The sequence below is a fragment of the Oncorhynchus tshawytscha genome, linkage group LG22 (assembly GCF_018296145.1).
Source record: "Oncorhynchus tshawytscha isolate Ot180627B linkage group LG22, Otsh_v2.0, whole genome shotgun sequence".
Classification (NCBI taxonomy): domain Eukaryota; kingdom Metazoa; phylum Chordata; class Actinopteri; order Salmoniformes; family Salmonidae; genus Oncorhynchus; species Oncorhynchus tshawytscha.
This window is the reverse complement of record NC_056450.1, coordinates 11931417-11943916: the sequence shown is the minus strand read 5'-3', so window position 1 is coordinate 11943916 and position 12500 is coordinate 11931417. Positions and strand designations below refer to the sequence as shown.

The 12500-nt window shown below is 49.0% G+C and overlaps 1 protein-coding gene across 3 annotated transcripts in view; it reads left to right on the top strand.

The window, feature by feature from the left end:
• Window positions 1-12500, top strand: part of LOC112221805 (arf-GAP with coiled-coil, ANK repeat and PH domain-containing protein 3) — a 74556-nt gene that overhangs the window by 35173 nt on the left and 26883 nt on the right. For all 3 annotated transcript variants that reach the window (XM_024384154.2, XM_024384155.2, XM_024384153.2), the window contains exons 3-4: window positions 4675-4794; window positions 5850-5903. In XM_024384154.2, coding sequence (XP_024239922.2) covers window positions 4675-4794; window positions 5850-5903 — 174 coding nt within the window. The remainder of the gene's footprint in view (window positions 1-4674; window positions 4795-5849; window positions 5904-12500) is intronic.

Sequence of the window (12500 nt, the reverse complement as noted above, 5' to 3'; positions counted from 1 at the left end):
AAAACATTGCTCTTTCCATGACATAGACTGACCAGGTGAATCCAGGTGAAAGCGATGATGGCTTATTGATGTCGCTTGTTGAATCCACTTCAATCAGTGTAGATGAAGGGGAGGAGACAGGGTTAAAGAAGGATTTTTAAGCCTTGAGACAATTGAGACATGGATTGTGTGCCATTCACAGGGTGAATAGGCAAGACAAAAGACTTCAGTGCCTTTGAACGGGGCATGGTAGAAGATGCCAGGTGAACCGGTTTGTGTCAAGAACTGCAACGCTGCTGGGTTTTTCATGCTCAACAGCTTCCCGTGTGTATCGAGAATGGTCCACCATCCAGCCAACTTAATACAACTGTGGGAAGCATTGGAGTCGACATGGGCCAGCATCCCTTTGGAATGCTTTCGACACCGCGTAGAGTCCATCCCCCCAACGAATTGAGGCTGTTCCGAGGGCCAAATGGGGGGGGGTGCAACTCAATAGTAGGACCCTAATATTTGGTATAGTCAGTGTACAGGGCTGTATATTGCAGGATTAAAGGATGACGGTGATAGCAGCTACCAATTTACACCAGTTAACCTGCTACACTGGTGTGCCCCACACACACACACACACACACACACACACACACACACACACACACACACACACACACGCACACACACACACTGATTACCAAAGTGGCATGCAGCCCTCCTATCTAGACAACCTGAGTAGGACAAGTAGGCTAGTTGGGGAGTCCTACTACTGTACATTTACACCCATCAGTATAACACTGTATGCTTGTAATGGGATGGCCTGACTTAAACCACTGAGTACTGGGGGGCGATTCAAAAGGAAAGCATAATTTCACACTGTCGACTTGCTTAATGTTTCAGCAGCTCAGGTTTGTGTGGGCTAAACGTGACGTGGCAGGGCAGGGGGGGATAGGGAAGTGGACCGACAACATTAGAATGCATTAGACTGGCTTTCAAAGCATTGGGTTACCCTCTAACGAGGAAGCCTGGTGCTTTGTGGTAATGCTCATGATGTCACCAGTCCATCTGTTCCGTTTGACCTTGAGTTATGTGAGTGATGTGTCTGCGGAGGTTAGTCTGCTGCTTCGCTCTCCCTTCACTATATCATCACTGTTGGCATGAGCAATGACCGTGAAAAGTGCAGGATGTCTCAGTTTGACATTATGTGAGGGTATGTGGCTCTTTGGCTCGTCAGATGTCATGATTTGGGTGTTAATATACTGTACTGTACTGTACAAATAATGGAAACACTTGAGTTTAAAAAAAAGAAAGAGACTGGTCGGCAGGTAGCGTAGTGGTTAAGAGTGTAGGGCCAGTAACCAGCAGGTAGCATAGTGGTTAAGAGTGTAGGGCCAGTAACCAGCAGGTAGCGTAGTGGTTAAGAGTGTAAGGCCAGTAACCAGCAGGTAGCGTAGTGGTTAAGAGTGTTGGGCCAGTAACCAGCAGGTAGCGTAGTGGTTAAGAGTGTTGGGCCAGTAACCAGCAGGTAGTGTAGTGGTTAAGAGTGTAGGGCCAGTAACCAGCAGGTAGCGTAGTGGTTAAGAGTGTAGGGCCAGTAACCAGCAGGTAGCGTAGTGGTTAAGAGTGTTGGGCCAGTAACCAGCAGGTAGGTAGCCAGCAGGTAGTGGGTTAAGAGTGTAGGGCCAGTAACCAGCAGGTAGCATAGTGGTTAAGAGTGTTGGGCCAGTAACCAGCGGGTAGCGTAGTGGTTAAGAGTGTTGGGCCAGTAACCAGCGGGTAGCGTAGTGGTTAAGAGTGTTGGGCCAGTAACCAGCAGGTAGCGTAGTGGTTAAGAGTGTTGGGCCAGTAACGTAGTGGTTAAGAGTGTTGGGCCAGTAACCAGCAGGTAGCGTAGTGGTTAAGAGTGTAGGGCCAGTAACCAGCAGGTAGCGTAGTGGTTAAGAGTGTAGGGCCAGTAACCAGCAGGTAGCGTAGTGGTTAAGAGTGTAGGGCCAGTAACCAGCAGGTAGCATAGTGGTTAAGAGTGTAGGGCCAGTAACCAGCAGGTAGCGTAGTGGTTAAGAGTGTAGTAACCAGCAGGTAGCATAGTGGTTAAGAGTGTAGGGCCAGTAACCAGCAGGTAGAGTGTTGGGCCAGTAGTGGTTAAGAGTGTAGGGCCAGTAACCAGCAGGTAGCGTAGTGGTTAAGAGTGTTGGGCCAGTAACCAGCAGGTAGCGTAGTGGTTAAGAGTGTTGGGCCAGTAACCAGCAGGTAGCGTAGTGGTTAAGAGTGTAGGGCCCAGCAGGTAGCGTAGTGGTTAACCAGTAACCAGCAGGTAGCGTAGTGGTTAAGAGTGTAGGGCCAGTAACCAGCAGGTAGCGTAGTGGTTAAGAGTGTTGGGCCAGTAACCAGCAGGTAGCGTAGTGGTTAAGAGTGTTGGGCCAGTAACCAGCAGGTAGCGTAGTGGTTAAGAGTGTAGGGCCAGTAACCAGCAGGTAGCATAGTGGTTAAGAGTGTAGGGCCAGTAACCAGCAGGTAGCGTAGTGGTTAAGAGTGTTGGGCCAGTAACCAGCAGGTAGCGTAGTGGTTAAGAGTGTTGGGCCAGTAACCAGCAGGTAGCGTAGTGGTTAAGAGTGTAGGGCCAGTAACCGAAAGGTCGCTGGTTTGAATCCCTGAGTCGACTCTGTGAAAAATCTGTCGATGTGCCCTTGAACAAGGAACTTAAACTTAATTGCTCCTGTAAGTCGCTCTGGATAAGAACATCTGCTAAATGACTAAAATGTAAATGAGGGATACAAAGTGTATTGAAAGCAGGTGCTGCCACACAGGTATGGTTCCTGAGTTAAATTAAGCAATTAAGATCCCATCATGCTTAGGGTCATGTATAAAAATGCTGGGCAGCTTATCATTTTGGCTACCATTTCTATGCCACCATAGGAGGACAATTTCCCCCATCCACAGGTTACGAGGGGTCACTGAATGGTTTGATGAGCATGAAAACGCTGTAAACCATAAGCCGTGGCCGTCTCAGTCACCAGATCTCAACCCAGTCGAGCACTTATGTGAGATTCTGGAGCGGCGCCTGAGACAGGGTTTTCCACCACCATCAACAAAAACACCAAGAGATGGAATTTCTCCTGGAAGAATGTTGTCGCAGCCCTCCAATAGAGTTCCAGACACTGGAAGAATGTTGTCGCAGCCCTCCAATAGAGTTCCAGACACTGGAAGAATGTTGTCGCAGCCCTCCAATAGAGTTCCAGACACTGGAAGAATGTTGTCGCAGCCCTCCAATAGAGTTCCAGACACTGGAAGAATGTTGTCGCAGCCCTCCAATAGAGTTCCAGACACTTGTAGAATCTCTGCCAAGGTGCCTTGAAGCGGTTCCGGCGGCTCGTGGTGTCCCAACGCCCTATTAAGACACTTTATGTAGGTGTTTCTTTATTTAGGTTGTTACCTGTATTTAAGCTTACATCTTTTGGTATTAATTGTTGAATTTAAAACATACGTGAGAACATGTATCAAGTGTTATGCCCAAGGGTTTTGCAGGTGACTCATACTGTTTGGGTTTGAATTTGACTCACCCATGTTAACTCTCACCAGAAGCCCAAATCCATTAGCGTACTATCACAATACACAGAAGGGCATTACTCTACCCGAACATCAACCCACTGTCAAACCACTAACCCTGGCTCTGCCGCCTTTCCTTATCCCTCAGTAGGGAAACAGGTGGGACTCTCCTCTCAACCGAAAACACTGGCAGCCCATTCCTAGTTCTCTCCCTAGGAATTAGCATGAGAGAGAAAGGGGCTGGCCTTGATTCAATGTCTTACGAATGTAGAAAGAAACGACACACATTGTAGTGAACCATAAATCAGGCTACGTGGCAGTTCAGCTGTCAGAAGGTAAACATTGTGACAGGCCTTTGGTGACTCCTGAGGGTCCAAGTCTTCCAACTCTCTTTAGAGTCCTGTGAAGTTAGAAATGTGACTTGTCATCTTGCTCTGTATTTTTCAGCGCGTGGATTGGGAGAGCTCTTTCGGCAGTTAGATTCTGTCCTATCCAAAAATGTCCATGTTGCAACCCTAGAGTAGATAAATCAGTTTATAGATGAATCTTTGTGGTTGGAACCAAAAAGTCTTTACACTGAAAATCACACTGTTAATTCCCCAGTCGTGGACCGCATCCCCCCCCTCATTAGTGGCATGTGTGTTAGTTGCATGCTTATGTCATGGGGTAACATAACAAGCCACATGAGAAATGTGCTCCACCACACCACACATTACTATGGGTGATAATTGAGGGGCCAAAAGTAACATGCAGCCGTAGGACACGCGTAGTCGCCAAGTGTGACGAGCATGTGTTGAAATGCACAAAATGGTTAGGTTGGGAGTCTCTGTGTGGGAATATGATGTGGCTGTTTGCTGTGGAAAGGGGGACGCTGTAGTATGCTACAGGAGCTCTGTCCTTACGGACGTCCTCGAATCTGAGGGGGTACAAAATCAAGTGGCTGTCCTCAGGATTCAACCATAGGTTTCATCTCCGTGACATAATCACAATGGAATTTATAGGCCAGAGAAAGTCCCTCCACTGTGCACAGTATTTAAGATTGGAATTGATTTGTACTGTATGTAGAGAGGTGTATCATTTGCTACTCTGTATGCGTACCCTAATGTCCTCTCCCTACCTCATTCGCTGCACCTCTTTCTCTCTTCTCTCCTCCCCTAGTTGGTGAAGCTATGCAGTGGGATGATCGAGGCAGGGAAGGCGTATGTCAGCGCCAACAAACTCTTTGTGAACGGGATCCGGGACCTGTCCCAACAATGCAAGAAGGATGAGATGATATCGGTGAGGTTCAGTTGGATCCGGGAATGTCATATACCACAATGTCTAATGTAAGGTGTAATAAGTTGTCTTCCAAGTGTTAGGTTATAGCCTCATAACCTTGTTATACTCTATTATGCACTTATTCACTATTTACTGGATATTAATCATATACAACACAACACACCTAGACTTTCTGCAGGTAGCCTAGCGATTAAGAGCGCTGGGTCAGTAACGGAAAAGTCGCTGGTACGAATCCCCGAGCCAACTAGGTAAAAAAAATCTGCCGATGTGACCTTATGCAAGGCACTCAACCCTCATTTCTCCTGTAAGTCTCTCTGGATAAGAACATCTGCCAAATGACTCAAATATAAATGTAATAATATCTAAGTCCATCACGTAAAATGTATTCCTACAAAGCACAAACTAGCCTTTTTGTATGTGGTAAAACACGCTTGAATGTCTTGGGGCCGGGCTCTGCGTAGTGCTTAATCTTGGAAGTAGTGCTTTCCTGCTCTCTGACCGCGTGCCTGAGTAAGTCTGTGTGTGAACCTGATTACTCTACGAATGGATTAGTCAGTGTCAGTGGAAGGATCAGGCCTGGAGTGGAGGCTTACGACGGTAGGCCTACGTCTTGGTCAGGGTTCCAGGACCAGCATCCTCCAGAACTTTCTCCATAAGAGCTGAGTTTACGCCAGAAGTAGTAGACTCGTTGCCGCCAACATTAAGTGGTATTAAAGGCCTGCTAGTGCATGGCTCTCCAATTGGTTCACCCTCTTGTCTAATTCTGAGGATCTCGTTAAACGCTGCTCCTATTTGTATTTTCCATTGAAAACGTGGAAAAGAGTTAGGCCTGCAATTATGTTTCCATTCTGTCTTAGTCTTGTACAATATGAGTGACAAAATCCATCAGTAAAATTGGAAAATGCTAACTTAATTAGACTATTTGTACAATAGAAATGAAATTATACTTGGCATGGCAGCATTAGCAAAGGGAACAGGATCCCTCTCTGTCTCTAATCTTGTTAAAATGCTGTAATACAATATACCGAAGCTATTGTGGCTTGTTTTCCTTGCAGGAGTGTCTGGAGAAGTGTGGGGAGAGCCTCCAGGAAATAGTCAACTACCACATGGTAAGTCTCTCCTCCTTCTCTCTCTCTCTCTCTCTCTCTCTCTCTCTCTCTCTCTCTTTCTCCTTCTCTCTCTTTCTCCTTCTCTCTCTCTTTCTCTCTCTTTCTCCTTATCTCTCCCTCTTTCTCTCTCTCTCCTCCTCTCTCTCCTCCTCTCTCTCTCCTCCTCCTCTCTCTCTCTCTCTCTCTCTCTCTCTTCTCTCTCTTTCTCCTTCTCTCTCTCTTTCTCTCTCTTTCTCCTTATCTCTCCCTCTTTCTCTCTCTCTCCTCCTCTCTCTCCTCCTCTCTCTCTCCTCCTCTCTCTCTCTCTCTCTCTCTCTCTCTCTCTCCCTCTCTTTCTCCCTCTCTCTTTCTCTCCCCCTCTCTCCTTCTCTCTGTTCCCCAAACTCTACCCACATACTCCAGTCCTGATACAGTACCGAAAGTCCATAGAGACCAGGTAGCACTGAGCACAACGATACAGTATCATAACATCTTGAAATGCTAAATGCAATGGTCTCTTATTCCCTTTGTCTGATCTGTCTTTAAATGATTCAACATGGAGTAGCATTTCATTCACAAATCATTCAACGTCTCTTCTTCCTCATTGTTCTCAGCTATGTGATGGCTCTGTCCTGACTCTGTATGTGGTCGTGTAACTATTGCCATCTGCCAATCAGCACACTGCCACAGTAGATCAGAGGGCACGAGAGGGTTGGATACGGCATAGCAGCTGTCTTCGACTCCTTTAGTTGCTTTTGGAACGTGTAGATGCAGCCAGATATTTGACGAGGACGCTATGACTGCGTAACGTTGAATGAAAACCGTTTCCCACAGGTTTTACAGTTGAAAAAACATGTTTCCTTTACTCAGAGAGGTTTTTTACAGACGTTATACCTGTTTCAGATGGCGACACGAGAAGCATCAAGGCAGAGTTACAAATCGCAATAACAACTTTGAATAGAAAAACCACTGCGTCGGCTGTATTTTCTTTGGACATGTGGAGGCTAAGGGAGCGTCTACACAGACGAGCACAGACTTAGCTCCTGCCTGGAACCAAAAGCCCTGTAATGTATTGCTGTGTTGTTTCACCACCTCCCTCCAAACTCAGACCCCCTGCTCTCTGTAGCTTCTTTGAAGTCCATTAGTCTAAAACCCTGGCGCGTGTTTGATGTTTCTGTTAGAGGAGCGTGAGCTTCACATTCCTTCTGAGGCCAGGAAAAGGGCCACGATAGCAAATCACCATAGCCTTTTCTATCAGGAGACTATATCTAGGGAGAAAGAGCAGCGCTATAAATGGGATGTTGATGGGTGAGGTCACTGAGGCCGGAGTGAATTAAGAGTGTAGGAGCTACAGGGACGACCCCGTCTGACCCTGCTTTCATCATGCAGGCCTCGGTGCAATGTGATTCAGAGAAGCCAGCAAGACCTGAATTGGTTAGAGGATCAGTGAAGTGATGAGGAAAATTGATACAGTTCATCACAGTGCTTGTCCAGGGCTACAGCAAAAATATGTTTACTGTTGGGGGGTACTCGAGGACTGGAGTTGGGAAACACTGGTTTACTGTAGGTACATCATTCATGTCTTCACTCTTGGCCTTGTGTAACTAGTAAAGCCAGTGGTATTACTGTCTGTCTGGTAGATACGTGGGGGGTTGCTGCCCTTCGCCTGAGAGAGAGTGTTGGACAGTCTGATGAACACCCAGCTGGGAGCACCCTTCTCCCTCTTGTCTCCCCTCGCTCCATCCACTCTTAGTCTCTTCTCCACTCCCTGCTCTCCTCCCCTCTCAATCGCCCCTCTCTGCTCCCTCTAGCCCACATGAAAGCCAGCTTGCTGTACATTAGCATTACTGCACTCTTTGAAAAAAGGGCTCCAAAATGGGCTCTTTGGCTGTCCCCATAGGAGAACCCTTTTTGGTTCAAAGTAAAAACCCTTTTAGGTTCCATCAATAAACAAAAAAAGAGTTCTAGCTGGAAGCAAATAGGGTTCTCCTATGGGGACAGCCAAATAATTGTTTTAGGTTCTGGAGAGCACATTTTTTTCTAAGAGCGTGGGTCTCTGTCGTGCTTTGTGTTGCTTTGATGTCTTGAGTGAGGAGGAGCAGACCAAGGACACAGACAGGATTGATAGTGATACAGTATGTATGCCATGAAAGGAATCAGAGGGAATCTCTCTTTGGTCTCTAACATTATCTGACATGTGTAACTTTTTTTTTTTGTTTACATCCCTGTGATCATTTCTCCTTTGTCAAGATAATCTATCCACCTGATAGGTGTGGCATGTCAAGAAGCTGATTAAACAGCATGATCATTACACAGGTGCACCTTGTGCTGGTGACAATCAAAGGCCACTCTAAAATGTGCAGTTTTGCAGGAATGTCCAACAGAGCTGTTGCCAGATAATTGAATGTTAATTCATCTTATCATAAGCCACCGTTATAGAGCCATCGTTATAGAGAATTTGGCAGTACGTCCAACTGGCAGTATGTCCAACTGGCCTCACAACCACAGTATGTCCAACTGGCCTCACAACCACAGTATGTCCAACTGGCCTCACAACCACAGTACGTCCAACTGGCCTCACAACCACAGTACGTCCAACTGGCCTCACAACCACAGTACGTCCAACTGGTCTCACAACCACAGTACGTCCAACTGGCCTCACAACCACGTGTATCCACGCCAGCTCAGGACCTCCACGTCCGGCTTCTTCACCTGTGTGATTGTCTGACATCAGCCACCCAGACAGCTGATGAAACGGAGGAGTATTTCTGTTTGTAATAAAGCCCTTTTGTGAGAAAAAAAACCTCATTCTGATTGGCTGGGCCTTGCTCCCAAGTGGGTGGGCCTATGCCCTCTCAGGCCCACCCATGGCTGAGCCCCTGCCCAGCCATGTGAAATCCATAGATTCTAGCCTAATTTATTTATTTCAACTGACTGATTTCCTTCAATGAACTGTAGCTCAGTAAAATGGTAAAAACTGTTGCATTTATATTCTTGTTCAGTATATGTGCTCTATTTCTATGCTTCCTTGTTCTTAAGTTTTAGTTTTTTGCGTCCTTTCAGTTTTGCACACCAGGTTCAAACAGCTGAAAATACTATATTTTTGGTTATTGAATATATATTTCACAGCGGTTTAGAAGGTACAATGATTCTTTGCTTGTTTTGTCACATAAACGGAAGTTAGGTGAACTATTAGAATTTTAGCATCCGGGACATTTCTGCATATGGAACCTTTAACATAATGATCTTTACACAGATCACCAGTCCAAGTAGCCATGTCCCCTTTCTGATCTGACGATAAGGGCTTTGCAGTTTTTATCAACTGAAGCACCATTGTAAAACTACTGTAGGTGTTCATCTTTTAGCTACATCTTTTGTTTCTTATCGACAAAGGGGCAACATTTTGAAGTGGCCTTGAGTCTCCATTTGTCCATTCAGTAGTGTTGCAAGAGATTAATGAAAAAGAAATGATGAGGGGTACATCTGTAGTTTATGACACGCCCCTATGAAGTGCGTGTGCGTGTGCGTGTGTGTGTGTGTGTGCACGTGTGTGTGTGTGTCTGTGTGGAGCGGCATGGCAGCTGCCACTGTGGGCACCTCTCCAGACTACTAAAAGACCCATACAAATGGGACCATTGAGTGCCAACTGCCCCGGTCACAGCCAACCCCTAGTGCCCTCATAACCCATATTCATAACCCATATTCACAGTCATACGCATGTGGGTAGACAGACACATACACTTGAAGGAGGCACACATGTCTAAAGGGAGCGCCCTGGCACTCTTCTCTCTCCACTTCCTGCTAATTTAGTTACTATGCCAGACCAGGCCAGCCACCACAACAGAACAAACAAGCTATGTTTGCTTGGAAGTAAGACACAAGCCAGCCAAGTATAGCTCCCTTCTGAGCTCAGAAACTAGGCCTGTTTGTTCTTCTCTGGGGGATTCACAATATATTTCTCTGTCTTCTAGAACAACAAATCATCAAGGAAAACTGGGCCAATTGTTAAATAGTCACTGTTTCATTCAAGCGTGACAGTACATTTTAGTTTTTGATGAATTATTGATGTACTTTTGTCTCTCTTAACATCCATTATTTTAGAAATGGGGTAATGGTAGCGATGTGGGTGAGGAAAGGGAGAGACTGGGTGAGTGACTGGGGGAGAGACTAGGGGAGAGACTAGGGGAGAGACTAGGGGAGAGACTAGGGGAGAGACTGGGGGAGAGACTAGGGGAGAGACTAGGGGAGATACTGGGGGAGAGACTGGGGAGAGACTAGGGAGAGACTGGGGGAGAGACTGGGGAAGAGACTAGGGGAGAGACTAGGGGAGAGACTAGGGGAGAGACTGGGGGAGAGACTAGGGGAGAGACTAGGGAGAGACTAGGGGAGAGACTGGGGAAGAGACTGGGGAAGAGACTAGGGGAGAGACTAGGGGAGAGACTAGGGAGAGACTGGGGGAGAGACTAGGGGAGAGACTAGGGAGATACTGGGGGAGAGACTGGGGGAGAGACTAGGGGAGAGACTGGGGAGAGACTAGGGGAGAGACTAGGGGAGAGACTAGGGGAGAGACTAGGGAGAGACTAGGGGAGAGACTGGGGAAGAGACTGGGGAAGAGACTAGGGGAGAGACTAGGGGAGAGACTGGGGAGAGACTAGGGGAGAGACTGGGAGATACTGGGGGAGAGACTGGGGGAGAGACTAGGGGAGAGACTGGGGAGAGACTAGGGGAGAGACTAGGGGAGAGACTAGGGGAAAGACTGGGGAAGAGACTGGGGAAGAGACTAGGGGAGAGACTGGGGGAGAGACTAGGGGAGAGACTGGGGGAGAGACTAGGGGAGAGACTGGGGAGAGACTAGGGGAGACTGGGGAGAGACTGGGGGGACTGGGGGAGAGACTACGGGAGAGACTGGGGGAGTGACTAGGGGAGAGACTGGGGGAGAGACTAGGGGAGAGACTAGGGAGAGACTGGTGGAGAGACTAGGGGAGAGACTGTGGAGAGACTAGGGGAGAGACTGGGGAGAGACTAGGGGAGAGACTGGGGAGAGACTAGGGGAGAGACTGGGGGAGAGACTACAGGAGAGACTGGGGGAGAGACTAGGGGAGAGACTGGGTGAGTGACTAGGGGAGAGACTAGGGGAGAGACTGGGTGAGTGACTGGGGAGAGACTGGGGGAGAGACTAGGGGAGAGACTGGGGGAGAGACTAGGGGAGAGACTAGGGGAGAGACTGGGGAGAGACCAGGGAGAGCCCGGGGAGAGACTACGGGAGAGACTAGGGGAGAGACTGGGGGAGAGACTAGGGAGAGACTGGGTGAGTGACTGGGGGAGAGAGACTAGGGGAGACTAGGGGAGAGACTAGGGGAGAGACTGGGGGAGAGACTAGGGGAGAGACTGGGGAGATACTGGGGAGAGACTGGGGGAGAGACTAGGGGAGAGACTGGGGGAGAGACTAGGGGAGAGACTAGGGGAGAGACTAGGGGAAAGACTGGGGAAGAGACTGGGGAAGAGACTAGGGGAGAGACTGGGGGAGAGACTAGGGAGAGACTGGGGAGAGACTAGACTAGGGAGAGACTGGGGGAGAGACTAGGGGAGGGACTGGGGGAGAGACTACGGGAGAGACTGGGGGAGTGACTAGGGGAGAGACTGGGGGAGAGACTACGGGAGAGACTGGGGGAGAGACTAGGGAGAGACTGGGTGAGTGACTAGGGGAGAGACTAGGGGAGAGACTGGGTGAGTGACTGGGGGAGAGACTGGGGGAGAGACTAGGGGAGAGACTTGGGGAGAGACTGGGGGAGAGACTAGGGGAGAGACTAGGGGAGAGACTGGGGGAGAGACCAGGGGAGAGCCCGGGGAGAGACTAGGGGAGAGACTGGGGGAGAGACTAGGGGAGAGACTGGGTGAGTGATTGGGGAGAGAGACTAGGGGAGACTAGGGAGAGACTGGGAGAGAGACTAGGGGGAGAGACTGGGGAGAGACTAGGGGAGAGACTGGGGGAGAGACTAGGGGAGAGACTGGGTGAGAGACTAGGGGAGAGACTGGAGGAGAGACTGGGGGAGAGACTAGGGGAGAGACTGGGGGAGAGACCAGGGGAGAGCCCAGGGGAGAGACTAGGGGAGAGACTGGGGGAGAGACTAGGGGAGAGACTGGGTGAGTGATTGGGGAGAGAGAGACTAGGGGAGACTAGGGGAGAGACTGGGAGAGAGACTAGGGGAGAGACTGGGGAGAGACTAGGGGAGAGACTGGGGAGGGGGAGAGACTGGGGAGAGACTAGGGGAGAGACTGGGTGAGAGACTAGGGGAGAGACTGGAGGAGAGACTGGGGGAGAGACTAGGGGAGAGACTGGGCAGAGACTAGGGGAGAGACTGGGGAGAGACTAGGGGAGAGACTGGGGGAGAGACTAGGGGAGAAACTGGGCAGAGACTGGGTGAGAGACTGGGTGAGAGACTGGGGGAGAGACTGGGTGAGAGACTGGGGGAGAGACTAGGGGAGAGACTAGGGGAGAGACTGGGGAGAGACTAGGGGAGAGACTGGGGAGAGACTAGGGGAGAGACTGGGCAGAGACTGGGTGAGAGACTGGGGGAGAGACTAGGGGAGAGACTGGGCAGAGACTGGGTGAGAGAC